Source organism: Heteronotia binoei, chromosome 15 (assembly GCF_032191835.1).
Source record: "Heteronotia binoei isolate CCM8104 ecotype False Entrance Well chromosome 15, APGP_CSIRO_Hbin_v1, whole genome shotgun sequence".
NCBI lineage: Eukaryota > Metazoa > Chordata > Lepidosauria > Squamata > Gekkonidae > Heteronotia > Heteronotia binoei.
In genome coordinates, this window is record NC_083237.1 from 16,125,739 (window position 1) to 16,140,653 (window position 14,915).

Here is a 14,915-nt window from a genome sequence, read left to right on the forward strand (position 1 = left end):
GAAAGAGAATCACTGGGCATGCAATTGTAAAGAGGAACTTGCCTAAAGTCTGAGGCATCAACATCAGTAACAGTCTCACAAATACCAGCATCATGCATGGAAACCGTCTTTCTGGGCACCAGTTCAGCTGTGCCTTCTTTGCCATGCGAGCCTTTTCTGGAGTCACACAGCCTCTCTCAAACTCTAGGCTGATTTGTAGGATGGGCAATATAAAGTGTCAGTGAGAAGACTGGTAGAGCCCTTCCTGCCTTCAAGTTACATCTCTGAACATTACAGGGGATACTAATAGCATTTTCAGTCTTGGTTTCTAGATTTGCTAGGGGAGCTCCTTAGGGATCTAGAGAAGAAGTTAAAATAAATGATAGTTTTATTGCTACAGGGACCATAATTAACTACTCTGTGCAATATAGAGTTTTGGTGGTATTGCAGAGGAAAACATGTTTATGCCATCTTAGTGGAAGCTTCTCAAGTCATCCCCAGCAGAACAGGAGATGCACGTGGTCTAACAGTGACCTACAGCAACAAAAGTTTTCCCAAAATGGCTGTTTTGTAGGGTAGTCAATGGCAGTATACCCCAAACCTAACCTGCCCCAGGCTATACCACATAAATCTTTAGAAATTTCCAAACATGGAGTTGGCAGTCCCATTTTTCCCATATAACCTGAGGGTGCTTGATTCTGCCCGCATCAGTGCTCTTGAGTTGGAAGTAACAACATCAGAGAGCTATTGTAGGCTGATGGCCTTTTCACGAATGTCAAGAAAGGCTCCAAGACCCTGTCCTCTTGGTTGCAGGGATAAGAGACTAGAGGTTCTAGAGTTCTGGTCCTGCTGTTAGAGTTCTGGTCCTGATGGCACCTGGGTTTTGGCCACTGTGTGACACAGAGTGTTAGACTGGATGGTCATTGGCCTGATTCAACATGGCTTGTTATGTTCTTATGAGGTTATTGCTATTATGGAAGCTTTTTGAAGATGCAGGTTTTGAAAAAAAAAAATCAATACCAGCTAGCAAATTCTGTGCTGGAGAGTTATTATTATGTGAAAACAATAAAAAAAACCTGTGTGAGTGCTGTTACTTCCACCACGACCTCCACACATGAGTCTCCATAGCTTCTTCCTGAGCAATCTTCTTTACTTGCACATATTGGGCTTAGTGAGGGAATCAGGTTACACCAGCCCATAAGCCTAACAGAAAGGATGACTACAGCATGGAAAAGAGACATAAGATTTGCACATAAATACTAACAGCAAGTTAAAAGTGTAAAGGGGTGTTTGCTTGGTGGAATAAAGGCAGACAGCTTGATCACCGCCATCTCCAGCCTGCCTGCCCTGGAGACTAAAGGAAGAGATCAAGACAGAGGTTAAAGGCCAGAAGTCCTATTCTCCAAGTGGGGGTGGAGATTCCCCCCTACTCCTGCAGCCCACCGGAGAAAGGGGCGGGGAACAGCAACGCAACAATTGTTGCAATGTCACATCACTAGCTATTAAAAAAATAGAATTCGTGGCTTTAAGGATAGAGCAGCTATATGAATCACTAGAATTACAATAGAGTTTCTGGACATTCACAGAACTATTGGTGTCACTTCCAATTTTTAGCAGAAGTGACACAGTGCTGAAGTTGCTGTTGCACCTTCACCCGTATCCCTGCCTACAAGTCCCCAGTTGGTTATAATGCACTGCCTTCAACTCTTTCAAGGTGTTCCCTTCTTCTAGGACAGTAAAGAGCAAACGCACATGTATATACTTTGAAGGGAAATATAAATAACCTTTTTCATTTTCTTAAAAAAAACAACAACTGAGTGCGCATAGAGTGGATCTGAAGCCTGCCTACTCCTGCAGTTGCTGTATTTATTTTATTTATTTTCATTGATTTATACTCCTCCACTTCCGGGAATGGCTCCCACAAATGTACTCTGCAGCTTTCCATGTTGTCCTCTGAGACCCACTGACTCCCCCCTCCCCCCCAGCTATAGTCTTGTCAGGAGAGAATATGCTTCAAGCAATGGATCAGATTGAGCTGGAGGGCACAAATTACTTGGCTTTGCAAGTGAGAAATACAACTGTTACGTACAGCCTGATTTCGGGGTACTTCCTATAACTGTGCTGAATTCTGCGCAGGAAGATCCCTTGGATGGCAGATGCAATCTCTTATAATGTCATCCAAACTGGATGAGCTGAGTTACACCGCGACCACATGCATTTCCATTAAAAAATTACTACTAGATTAATTTCCTATTATGGCTGACTTTCCTTTGAGCATGAGTAACATAATTAAATTGCACTAGGAATATTATTCGATAATGTATATTCGGATGCATATATGTCATAAAAATTAAACAAATAAATAGTATAATTTAATTTAGGGGTTAAGAGGTTCCTTTGCTATAGCTGCTCTTAGAGACCTTCTCAAGATATACAATTTGTCAAGAAAGAAAGAGAGGAGGAAGGAAGGAAGGAAGGAAGGAAGGAAGGAAGGAAGGAAGGAAGGAAGGAAGGAAGGAAGGAAGGAAGGAAGGAAGGAAGAGCTCATTTAGAGATGCCATTTTTATTACAGTATTACAGATATGTCATAACTATATCTTCTTTAGCAGTAGAGAGATAAATATCCAGCACTCTATGAGTCAAAATACCCATTACACTTTAAACTTTATCCTTAAGTGCAGTGCTGAAAACCTGCTTCCTTAGGACAAGATACCCCAACTGACCACCTGGTAGTGCCTACACTGTAGAAAAAGACACTCTAAGACAACGTGCATTTAGCTCTAGATCACAGCCAGACATTTTTAATATTTCAGTCTTTTATTAACTGTTCCTGGTGTTATTTAACTCAACAAAAAAGGAGCATACAGGTGTAAGCTACTGTGAAAGCCAAGATAGAGAAGCTCTTGAGAAATCTCATGCAGGTTTTTTACATGCTTACCAAAATGTAATAGGACATTTATCTATGCAGTTTGATGCCTGAGGTACACCATATTGTAATGCCAAAAAACAATCCTAGCTCAACGAAGATGGAAATTCTCAATGTTATCAAAACTTCATCACACCTTTCAATCAGGCTTTAAGAGAATACACAGAAACATTTATTTTTTATTTCTTTTTATAAGTATTTCCTTTTTGTTCACATCAGGTCTCAGTAAAATGATGTAACATTTGGGGGAAAAGATGCAGCCCAGTAGTTCAACACTGGAGGATAAAATAGAGAAGATCTTCACAGCCGCCATTCATTTTCCCTTGGTTCTCAAGTAGGTTGGAACAAAGGACACCCAAACATGCTAAAGGTGATGAACTTGGCCTCGTTGAAACTGTCAGGTAACCTCCTGGCAAAGAAAGCCACAGTGAAGCTGAGAACAGCCAGGAAGCCCATGTAGCCCAGGACACAGTAGTACATGGAGACTGATCCTTCATTACATCGCAGTACAATTTCTTCAGTCATTGAATGCATGTCAGAATCTGGAAATGGAGGAGAAGTTGCCAACCACAAAGTACAAATAATGGCTTGAATGAAAGAGCAGGAAATAACTGCAGAGTTGGCCAGTCTCTTCCCACACATTTCCTTATTCTTGATCCTGGTTTGGTGGCCATGAAAGCTAGAACCACAGTGATTGTTTTGGCCAATACACAGGAAACTGGTGTCTTTCAAGGGTCTGAGCAGTACTTTTGGGGACATTTTAAGATGAACAATGAGGGTGTATTCCTGGTTGGTTACTATATCATAGGTAGGGGAATTAAGGAAACACATGAGGCATCTCAGGATGAAGATCTGTTACAATTCCCAAATCAGGCCATCATTGAAAGAGCAGCCAAGTAGTTTGGGGAATGGAGACCATTTGTGCTGAACAGTATCTACAAATCCCTTAGTTGATTGCACAGAAATAGGAAGAAATGAGTTAAGACTTAGGGTGTGATCACACAAGAGATTTGGCCTGACGTAGCCACAATTCCCATTCAGATTTAATGTGCATGATCACATGTGCACATTTGCCCCCCCCCCACTGCAGGTTACACCCGTACCTAACTCATTTTAGGCTGGACTGGGACCGGATTAAATAGCTACGAGGAACTTCCCAGTAGAAAACCACTAAAACATATGTAGGGCACATTTCCAGGATGTCTGAGAAGCAGGAGTGCATGTTACACCCACCCCACATGCGCATGAGAAGTCTGAATGCTCCTCTTGTGCGTGCGTGGTCCATGCCTCTCCTGGCAGTAGGTGGGGGCTGTGAGAATGTCATGGCATGGATCAAAGAGAATTTGCTTTTTCAGAGCTGGGATACTGCTGTGCCAAATATCTTGTGTGATCACACCCTTAGAAACACTTGACACGTTTTTTGCCTGCTTCCTATAAAGTAAACACATATTCTTCACTTGCTTCTGTTTATTAGTTGCTCTCTCTTGTTCAGATCATGTCTCAGCACAATGATATAGCATTTAGGGGAAAAGATACTCCCCGGTAAGCCAGAACTAGAGGCCAAAATGGAGAAGACTTCATCAGCCACCATGTACTTTCCCTTGGTGCTCAAGTAGGTTGGAACAGAGGTCATCCACACACTGCAGAAGACCAACATGCTAAAGGTGATGGATTTGGTTTCATGGAAACAATCTGGAAACTTCCTGGTTAGGAAAGACACAGTGAAGCTCACAAAAGCCAGGAACCCCATAAAGCCCAGGGCACAGTAGAACATGATGACTGACCTTTCATTTCATTCCACAACAATTTCTCTAGTGAACTGAGTGCATATCAAAATGTGGGAAAGGAGAAAAGGTTGCAAACCACACAGTACAAATAGTTGCTTGAGAGAGGCAGCAGGAAATTACGATAGAGCTGTCCATCTTCTCCCCACCCATTTCCTCATCCTGGTCCCTGGCTTGGTAGCCATGAAAGCTAGAATCACCGTGATGATTTTGGCCAACACACAAGAAACAGCCATTGAAAAAATGATGCCAAATGCAGCTTGACGAATCAGGCATCTCACTTTTTCAGGTCACCCAAGGAAGATCAAAGTACAAAGAAAACACAGGAAGAGAGAGACAAGGAGAATGTAGGAAAGGCTCCAGTTGTTGGCTTTGACAATGGGGGTGTCCTGGTACTTCACAAAACTTCCCAACACCAAAGCTGTGATGAAAGAAAAGGAAAGAGCAAAAATAGCTAAACTGATCCCTAAAGGCTCTTCAAAGGACAGAAAACTTATGACTTTTGAAAGGCATTAATCTTGGTCATTGTTCGGATAATGATCTTCAGGACATGGAGAACAGTAATCCATGCCTGGGGAAAAAAAGGAAATGTAGATTGCCATGTAAAGACAGACTTTCCTAGAGAGCATTACATTAATAAAACTTCAGCTTTGAATGAATGGTAAAGAGGAATTTGCATTCTGTAATTATATTAGCAAAAAGTCATGCTCAAAGTGTGTGCAAAAGTAGTCCTGCATGACATTGCAAAAATAGAATTTCAACTAAATTACTGAAAGTGATCTGCTGTACCTGAACAGCAAATTCTGGGAACTGGGCCACCATCCCACTGGAACTTTTCCTGGTGGCCTTAATGGTCAGTCCACCACTGTTTCTTTCCATTACAGGAACTGCTACGAAGGGTTATGTCAGGTTTCTGTGGGTAAGTCAGATTCCATCTTCTTATCAATAACTACCATCATCATTGAACTGTGAACAATGTTTTTAAACATTAAGGAAAAGAGAATCTTTCTTCTTGAATGTTCATAACCCAGATTGCCGTTAACATATTCTGTACTCAACACCTCTTACCCATTTGGTTTGAAATCTTCCCTAATGGACATGGAATACAATCATAGCAGCAAAATGGCTTCCTTTCTTTCTTTGTCCTACTATAGCCCAGAAGGCAAGGATCATTACATATAGAAAGGGGCAGTGTCTGTCCATAAAAGAAAAAAAAAACATTTTAGCATTCAAAATATATACTTTGGGTTTTTTATTTCACTGGACAATCCAATTTTCACTGGCCAATCCAATCCAAATTCTGCCATAGCAGAATGGTGAACAGTTCTACTGGGTACTTGGTGCTCATTGGAGTATTTGAACTTCTACCACTCCTGGGGTCTTTTGCCCATACATAATCAAATTGGAATTGTAAACTTGATGAACACATGAGACTCTCTTCTACTGAATTAGACCATTGGTCCATCAACGTCAGTATGGCCTGCTCATTCTGGCAGTTACTCTCCAAGTTCTCAGGCAGAGTTTTTCACATTACCCTACACCTGATCTTCTAACCAAGGATAGAACTAGGGACCTTCTGCAGGCCGAACAGATGCTCTACCACTGAGCGACAGGCCCTCTAATCCAAGTTAAGTGTTTCCTGTGTTTTGCTGGGTTTTTAAAAAGAAGGTTACAGTGTATATGCATGGTCTATGATTTCATATGCAGTTGATTTATATGTTCTATGTATTGGCAGCCTTCCATTTCTGACCTAATTGAGTCTGATTTTGCTTTTTTTTCCTTTTCAAGTTCTTTCTTTATTTAGCTAAGGAAATTTAAAAGAAGGCTTTTCTCAAATCCAAAGCCAGATTTTTCTAATTCCCGAGTCTGATTTTCAGGTTTCTCAGTGGCTTCTCAAGCAGAGTTTATGAAAGAATTAATGACAACCCAAAGCCCCCATGCTGCACAAACTTCCCCTAGTAGAACTTAGCAATTTATTTCTTTTGCATTGCACTTGAAAAGCATCATGCAGGGTCTGCAAGGGTTCTGGGTATCTGAAAAAGCTCAGTTCCCACAAGTTTTTGTCTTTCTTAATTACCCATTTCTTTATTTCGTCTAGGCTAGCATCTTGTTTAAATTACAGAAAGAAAGAAAGAAAGAAAGAAAGAAAGAAAGAAAGAAAGAAAGAAAGAAAGAAAGAAAGAAAGAAAGAGAGAGAGAGAGAGAGAGGGAGGGAGGGAGGGAGGGAAAGAGGGATGGGGAGAGAGTTGGAAAGAAATATAGAAAAAAAGAAAAAAGAAAGGAAATAGGAAGGTAGGAATGAAAGGAGGGACAAAAGGAAGAAAGAGGGAAAAAAGGAAAAGAAAAATGGAAAGAAACGGGATGGGAGCAATTAAACTTTAAAACTGCTCACTCTCACCACACAGCTGACTCTCCCTCTGCTGCCTCCCTCCCTTCCCAACCACAGGTCAATTTCTGACTGTAAAGTCCCCCCCGCCTGATAGCTACAAAATTGTGCCACAGAAGCCTCAACACTGGGCTGCTGGACCTCTTGTCCCCTGGCCACCCCCCTGCAATGTGCCTTCCCCCCCCCGCCGCGGGGTTGCGCACCTCCTTCTCCCTCCCTTCCCCACTGCAGACATGTGAATTTCATGCTGCCTAATGCCCTCCCTGCCTGATTGCTGCAAAATCATGCCACAGAGACCTCAACACCAGGCCAAAGGGCCTCCCGTCCTCTGCCTCCCCCCGCCTCCCCCTCACATTGCACCTACCCTGCACCGCGTTGTGCTCCTCTGCACCTCCTTCTCCCTACCTTCCCCACCACAGGCAGGTCAATTTCACACTGCCTAAAGCACGCCCCTGACTGATGGCCTGATCAGTGGAAAATTGGCATGGAGCTCACTCCATGCTTGGCCAAGCCTGTGGCAGCTTGAACAGACCGCAGCTGAACAGACAGCGTATGGCTCCTCCCTTGCTGGCACTTCCTGGATGGGAAGGAAGTGCCGATGAGGGAAGAGCCACATGCCCTTATCAGCTGTGAAGGAGGTGTGGAGGGGTGCAACGCTGCGGGGTTGAGGTGCGATGTGGGGGGGAGGCAGGGTTGGCCAGGGGTTATGATGCCAAGCAGCCCGGTGTTGAGGGCTCTGTGGACCGGTGCCGGGTCACAACCGTGCTATTAGGGAACTCCGATCTACATGAAACCACAGAGAGGGATTAAGAGTATCACAACCGACTTCATTTTTCCTTATCAGTTGAGCTGAGTAGGAAGTTCTGAATAGGTGCCTCAATATGGTAATGAATGGTTAAGGATGTGGCATTTGAACTGCATCTGAACTGCATCAAAAACTTCCCCCTCTCCCCCCCCCCCCAAGTCACAACTGACTTATGGCAATCCATTAGAGTTTTCAGGGCAAAATAAGAACAGGGGCATAGCTATCCTAAAATTCCTTGGTGGTTTCCCATCCAAGTACTAACCAGGTGTGAATTCTAGTCTCCCTGAGTTTAGGAGATTCCAGTGAGTCCATAACAGATGTAACCACCCATTCTTACTCAATGACTTTCTGTGTAAGCAGTTTTAGGGTTGTTACATTGTGATTGATTTTTTCCTTGATAGCTGTGCCTTGCAGTTTAATTCAGGCCTTAGGACCATTATAAAGCATTTTGGGAAAAAGATGAAGCCTAGTAATCCAGCACTGGAGGCCAAGATGGAGAAGATCTCCACAGCTACCATGTATTTTCCTTTGGTACTAAGATAAGTTGGGACAAATGACGCCCACAGACTGCAAAACAGCAGCATACTAAAAGTAATAAATTTGGCTTCATTAAAGGAATCGGGCAGTGTTCTAGCAAAGAAAGCCACAATGAAGCTGACAATTGCAAGAAACCCCAGGTAGCCCAGAACATAATAAAACATTCCAACAGATCCTTCATTGCATTGTACTATAATTTCTTTTGCTAGCGAGTGTGTGTCAAAATCTGGGTATGGGGGATCAAGAAATAGCCAAGTCATGCAAATAATCACCTGAATGAATGATAGACAAAGAACAATAGAGATGGCAGCTCTTTCTCCCACCCATTTCCTCATCCATGACCCCGGTTTAGTGGCCATGAAAGCCAAAACCACAGTGATGGTTTTTGCCAAGACACATGAAATAACCACTGAGAAAATGACGCCAAAAGCAATTTGTCGTAGAAGGCAGATCAGAAAGTGAGGCTGGCCAATGAATAGCAAAGAGCAGAGGAAGCAGAGCGAGATGGAGAAAAGCAGAGTGTAGGTAAGATTCTGATTATTGGCTCTGACAATGGGTGTATTCTGGTGCTTAATGAAGATTCCCAGCACCACAGCTGTGGTCAGAGAAAGACACAGAGCCCAAACAGCCAAACTTATGCCCAATGGTTCATCAAAAGACAGAACATTGAGATTCTTTGAAAGGCATCCATTTTGATCCTTGTTGGGATAATGATCTTCTGGGCATTTGAAACAGTAATTCATATCTAAAACAAAAATTAAAAAAAGTATTTTCCAATATAATCATAGTACTGTAAAGTTCTATACTGACCCAATATGTATAAATCACTTGTATCATATATCAAGAAATACAGAACTTTCCCGTTTCCCAAATAATATTAGTTCTGTAGACTGTAAAGAGGGGCCATGGATAAGCGGTAGAGCATTTGCTTGGTGCGCAAAAGGTACCAGATTCAATCCTGGCATCTTCAGTTAAAACGATCAGGCAGTAGATGGTGTGAAAGACCTCTGCCTGAAACTCCAAAGAGCTTACGGCAGTCTGAATAGACAATGCTGTATTTAATGGACCAAGGGTCTGATTCAGTACAAGGCAGCTTCACAATTGGGCCAGAAAGGTTAAGAGGTGAGTAGACTGGCATCCCTGGACTCCGTCTCTCTATTGTACATGGAGTCTGCATGTGAGGAACACATGATTTTTGTTTACCTTTTACCACAAACACTTTCTACTTTAAATGCTAAGTAAAATCATTCTTACCTTTCTGGTTTGAAATCTTTCCTTCTGGGCATGGAGCACAATCGTAACAGCAAAACGGTTCTCCTTCTTTTCTTTTTGTGCTGTAACCTGGTAGACAGTTCTCATTACACACAGCAAGGGGAACAACCTGACAATTTTTTTAAAAAAAATAAGAATGTTTTCCAATTTTCCCTATTTAATATTTTTATAAATAGTTGATTGCATCCAATCATCATGCAGAAAGCCTCTCTTTAGCCTAAGAAGTCTTCCTTCAACTTAAGTATCTTTCCTCCAAAGGAAGAGTCAATTTAGTTGGAGAAAGGCTTCAAACTTGTACCAAAAGGGAAAGTGGAGTATAAATAAATAAATGCAGCACTTTTTTTTTAGCAGGAATTCACAGGAACACAGTTTCGACTGGCTTGGTATCAGGAGGTGTGGCCTAATATGCAAATAACCTTCTACTGGGCTTTTTCTACAAAAAAAAGTCCTGCACAAAACAATACTGATATCAGGGTGTGTGGCCTAATAAGCAAATAAGTTCCTGCTGGGTTTTTCCTACAGAAAACCCCTGAATACATGAATTTATTTATTTAATTTATTTTTATTCACCTTAGATTTATATCCCACCCTCTCCGTGAGCGGATTCAGGGCAGTTAAAAGTCATGTTAAAAACAACAATCTCCAGTTACAATTTTAGAAACAATAAAACTTAACTATTAAACAATTGAAAACTACATATTTGATGCTATTCAAGAATTTTGGTATAGGCGAGTCAGATTATGATTGTGTCATACTTCTTCTGTTGATGAAACCTAATTCAGTGAAGTGGTTGGACAAGAGTGAGGATCTCCTTCAGCTGCTCTGAGAATTGTACATTCATACTGTTAATTTAAGGCCCCACCCCCTGCCCCGCAGAGCAGTGCTCAGGGCCTATTACAATGATAAGGATACACAAAAGTTATACAAAATCCATAGAGAATTAATAAAATCCTACATCAACAAGATGACAATCAACACAATTCATAAATCCCTGAGATAACGATCTGTATGAGTGCTCAATGTAATCCCCCACGCCATGGTGACCTAGCAAGAAATTTGGAGGAGGCTCAGTGAAGAGCATATTTTGCAATGGACAAGTCATATTCAAATCATTCCTTCAGTTAAAAGAACATTCCAGATTAAGGTAGGCCAGTTCCTCCCTGCCCCCACCACTTAAAGAGTGTCAAACAGAATTTAACGTTCCAGCTGCAAAGTATTAGCAGGGTTACCCATTTTCTTTGTACCTTAGAAATTCTGCTCAGGTCTTACCTGATTGAAGCTGCTATGCCATGTAATAGCCATGTCATTAATGGACAACTCTTTACCCGGGGGTGTTTGGGGATCCATTTTCCCTATTTTCACTCTTGAAAAGGATTTATTTGGGAAAATAATCCAATTTATAATATCAAATCCACCAACCATTTCACCCTTCTCATCAAGAGACACCTTGCCTCCAGCACTGTTATTAAAAGTGATGCTTCTCAGAAACCGATGAAGCTAGAATCAAATAAATTAAGGAAGATTAGATGAAGGTAATGATGACGAAAACAGCATGTGGAGGTAGGGAAGAAGAAGACATCTAAATCAGATTCTGTGTTTTTGTTGCTGTTATTATTTTATTCTTTTTTATTTATTTTAGTAAATTTATATTCTGCTCTACCCCACAAATGGGCTCTGGGTGGATTACAACATGCAACACTACAACACGTAAGACATTAAAATCAATAAAAACCAATATATTAAAACAATATATTTAAAGCCTGCCTCAGTGGGGTAGGGCGGGATATAAATCAAATAAAATGAAATGAAAATAGAAATCTCCTGGTTCAGAGCAGGAGACAGATGAGTATAAGATTAAAACAATTTCCAGCTGGCCACTAATTATGTTGTGATGTTATGTTATGGGAAAGGGCGGAATATAAGTCTACTAAACAAACAAGCAAGCAAATAAACAAATAAAGATGTTGTAGTTCAAGTGAGGCCAATTTAATTTAGTTTGATTTAATGTGAATGCCCACTGCCTCACCGAAAGGCCTGGAGATCAGCTCTGTCTTGCAGGCCCTGTGAAAAGGTAGCAGATCTAGCAGGGCCCTAATCTCCAATAGGAGCATGTTCCACATGGCCAAGGTCAGGGCAGAAAAAGCCTGGTCCTAGATGAGGCCAGACAGACATCCTTAGGGCTGGGGACCACCAGGAGATGGTTTTCTGAGCGTAAAGCCCATTGTGGCACATACAGGGAGAGGCAGTCTTAGTAATGACTTATGTCTGGTTCCTTAATGTAAAAACTAAGCCGGGTTCCCAGCTTTTTTAGGAGAACCATTGTCACACTTCTCTGTGAAAAGGGGGACAGTAGGTATTGAATAGAAGCTTCTATCCTTGAACTGAGCTATATCATGACCAATAGAAAGGGCTGAAAAGAATGCCGTTGTGTATTCTATGCTTCCTGAGCACATGGTCTGTCACATTAGTCTTCAGTCTATATGAAACTTTACCTGAAATGGCTGTGGCTTTGGATGCTCCAGCTTGCTCCCATCTGCCTTGATTCCATATTTGTTTCTGGATGAAAACATGGCATGTAGAGCATAGGCCACGGCATAGACAGCATTGTAAACACTGTAACTTTGGCTTGTCATGATCATTTCAAAAAAAGGGCCAGGAAGGCTCTCCAGCTTCTCTTCTCCAGTACAGCTATTCATTGTCTCATCACCTACATCAGTATCTGGAAATACACAGTCGAATGCCTGCTGCCAGAAAGTTCTGATAAAACCATCTCCCTCACCAAAGGGATTCAGGCTTTGAAGGAAGTTTTGGAAATCTTGAACTTCAGTGAGATGAAGTGCAAATGATAAAGCACCATTAAAGACTTGTATGTCGAGATGTCTGTGATATATTTCTGATGAAAAATCAAAATCGGCCGTCATAACCCACACCTTATGTATAGGTGACATAGAATCCGGGTCAAATTGATTCAGCACCAACTGTAAAGCACTCATACTGAAACTGTCAGCATTTACTATACATATATCGATGCTTGTCTTGTTTAGAAAAACTACCATATTCAGAAAATATTCATTTAACATGCTATAAATATCAAAAGTATTACTGTAAGTTGGAGTTCTTACAGTGAATGCAGTGCAGATACCATTCTGGGAAAACTTGCGAGCCAGGGTCTGCATGAACACTTCTCCTTTATCATCACTCATTGCAATGATCCCCACCCAATTCCATTGGAAACGCAGAAGAAGTTGGACTAATCCAGTGTACTGATGCTCTTCACTGGGGACAACTCGGTATAAAGGAGATCGCTGGATTGTATCGCTCATTGTAGGAGCAAATAAACAATATGTGACCTAAGCAAAAATAAAATAAAATAAACTTTATTGTCCTCCAAGTAGCTTAAGATATCTTTCATGAAGGTTCTTCCGCACTTCATAAGAACAATGTGGGCTGCAAGAGAGAAATGTATGGAGATCGGTGGCTACTCTGTGAACTTCCTTTATAGTCACTCATGTCTAGGACCAACATTATCCACTGTCTGCCACTTTCTGTATTCTCTGATCTATACAGACAGAAATGATATCTGGGTACAAACCCTGAAGAACAGCAAACTTTTAAAAAATGCTGTACAGAGAATCTGAATCACAAATAGGGCACATCGCTGTGGGGGATCATTAACCATCACAGCATTAAATGTTTCCTTCTTCACTCTTATCAACATTCTCAATGTTCTGCCAGTCACATTATTACACTATTTCATCAGTTCTTTGTTGGCATTCTGATGTGTTGTGATTTTCTGTAGTGGAAATTGTGCAAAGCTCTGAAATACTGATTTCGTATTCTGTTGTTTGGTAGGTTCTTCAGTTTGTTTGTTTGTTTTGTGGGTTTGTTCCCAATTTTCACATTTTTGACATTCCAGTCTAAATTCTTTGGTCTCCGTTTTCCTTGTAGAGTATGCAGGGCACACACACACAAAAAGTAAGCAAGGAGACAACATTCTGGAGTCTCAAAACTCTGCACACACTACTAACTGGATTGGATAATGCAAGCTCTTTTCACCCATTTTTTCTCATTTACCCCCATCTAAAGTTACTACCCCATGTTGCTTTTTTCCATGCAGGCCCCCACAATTCTTAGCAAAGCCTTTTTGGTAGTCAGTGAGAACTCTAATTTTTACCAGCAGAACAGTTGTTCATATGTGACCCATTCTTTTTATTTTATTTATTTCTACATAATCCAAATTAAAATTCTAGTTTGTATCAATGGTATCTATGTACAATGGGTTGGAGAATCTCAGGAGCTAAGCAGGGTTGAATGGGAGATCACCAAAGAAGACTTTACAGAGGAAAAGAATGGCAAATGGTCTCTGCTTCTTTCTTAACTTGAAAGTCCCTTGCTGGTTGAGATACAACCAAGGAAGATTCTACAGAGGAAGTCAATGGCAAACCACCTCTGCTTCTCACCTTGAATTCCTTTTGCTGGGGTCACCATAAGTCAGTTGAGACTTGGTAACGCTTTTGTACCTATCTATGCACCATGAATCAGAGTCTTTCTTGGTGGACTCCCATTCAAGTACCAACCCTGCTTAGCCTCTGAGATCAATGAGATCTGGCTATACCATGCTGCCTTCCCTTCCAATAGTAACTACACCAAGTTGCGGGGGGGGGGGGGGGAGAGATAAGGGATTACCCCAGCAGCATTTTCAGTAAACACCATGTTACCTGTGGAATCTTGTAAATGGCTAAAGTAGTGGCCATATGGGAGGATATTTCAGAGTCCACTCCCCCAATGACAGCTATTAGATTCTTCCACACATCACAGTTGTAGTTAGGAATGGTCTTATTTTGATTAAAGAGGAGGTTCAAAGTATTATGATACGTCATCCTTGCATCAAAGTAGCTGTCATAGATGTGGAACCCTAATGTTATGTTAGGTAAAGTCTCGGGATTCTCATTAATTTCTTTCACAGCAAATACCAAGGAAAGAAGATGCTGGTAGGCCTTTGTCACAGCACTAAAGGCAAAGACAAAGGATGTGTAAGATGAAGGCTTTAACTTTCTGACTACTTTCCAGTGCTGATGTAGATACAGTCCGCTTCAAAGCCGGTTCTCTGGTTTGTGATATCCACTATAAATCAACTTGGGATGGTTTACTTACCAATTGGATGCCCCTGGCACCTCAAAGCTAGGGGTGTCTCAATTCTAATATCGAAGGCTGCAAATTTTGCTA

At 41.4% G+C, this 14,915-nt stretch overlaps 1 protein-coding gene across 1 annotated transcript; it reads right to left on the bottom strand.

Annotated features, from left to right (window-relative positions):
• Positions 1-7,779: 7,779 nt before the first annotated feature.
• LOC132583168 (vomeronasal type-2 receptor 26-like) lies at positions 7,780-12,610 on the bottom strand. The gene is made up of 4 exons (XM_060254838.1): positions 12,182-12,610; positions 9,672-9,798; positions 8,256-9,162; positions 7,780-7,858 (listed from the first exon to the last, which is right to left on the bottom strand). Exons 1-4 carry the CDS (start codon positions 12,608-12,610, stop codon positions 7,780-7,782), a joined length of 1,542 nt encoding a protein of 513 aa, XP_060110821.1.
• Between the last annotated feature and the right edge of the window lie 2,305 nt (positions 12,611-14,915).

Excerpts from the sequence above, each read along its gene's own strand:
- LOC132583168 (XM_060254838.1), bottom strand. The coding sequence starts at position 12,610 with ATGACGGCCGATTTTGATTTTTCATCAGAAATATATCACAGACATCTC. Across the intron at positions 9,799-12,181 it reads CAAAGCCACAGCCATTTCAG|GTTGTTCCCCTTGCTGTGTG; the intron begins GTAAAGTTTCAT and ends AAAAATTGTCAG. Across the intron at positions 7,859-8,255 it reads AGGAAAAAATCAATCACAAT|ATCGGAGTTCCCTAATAGCA; the intron begins GTAACAACCCTA and ends GGTTTCATGTAG.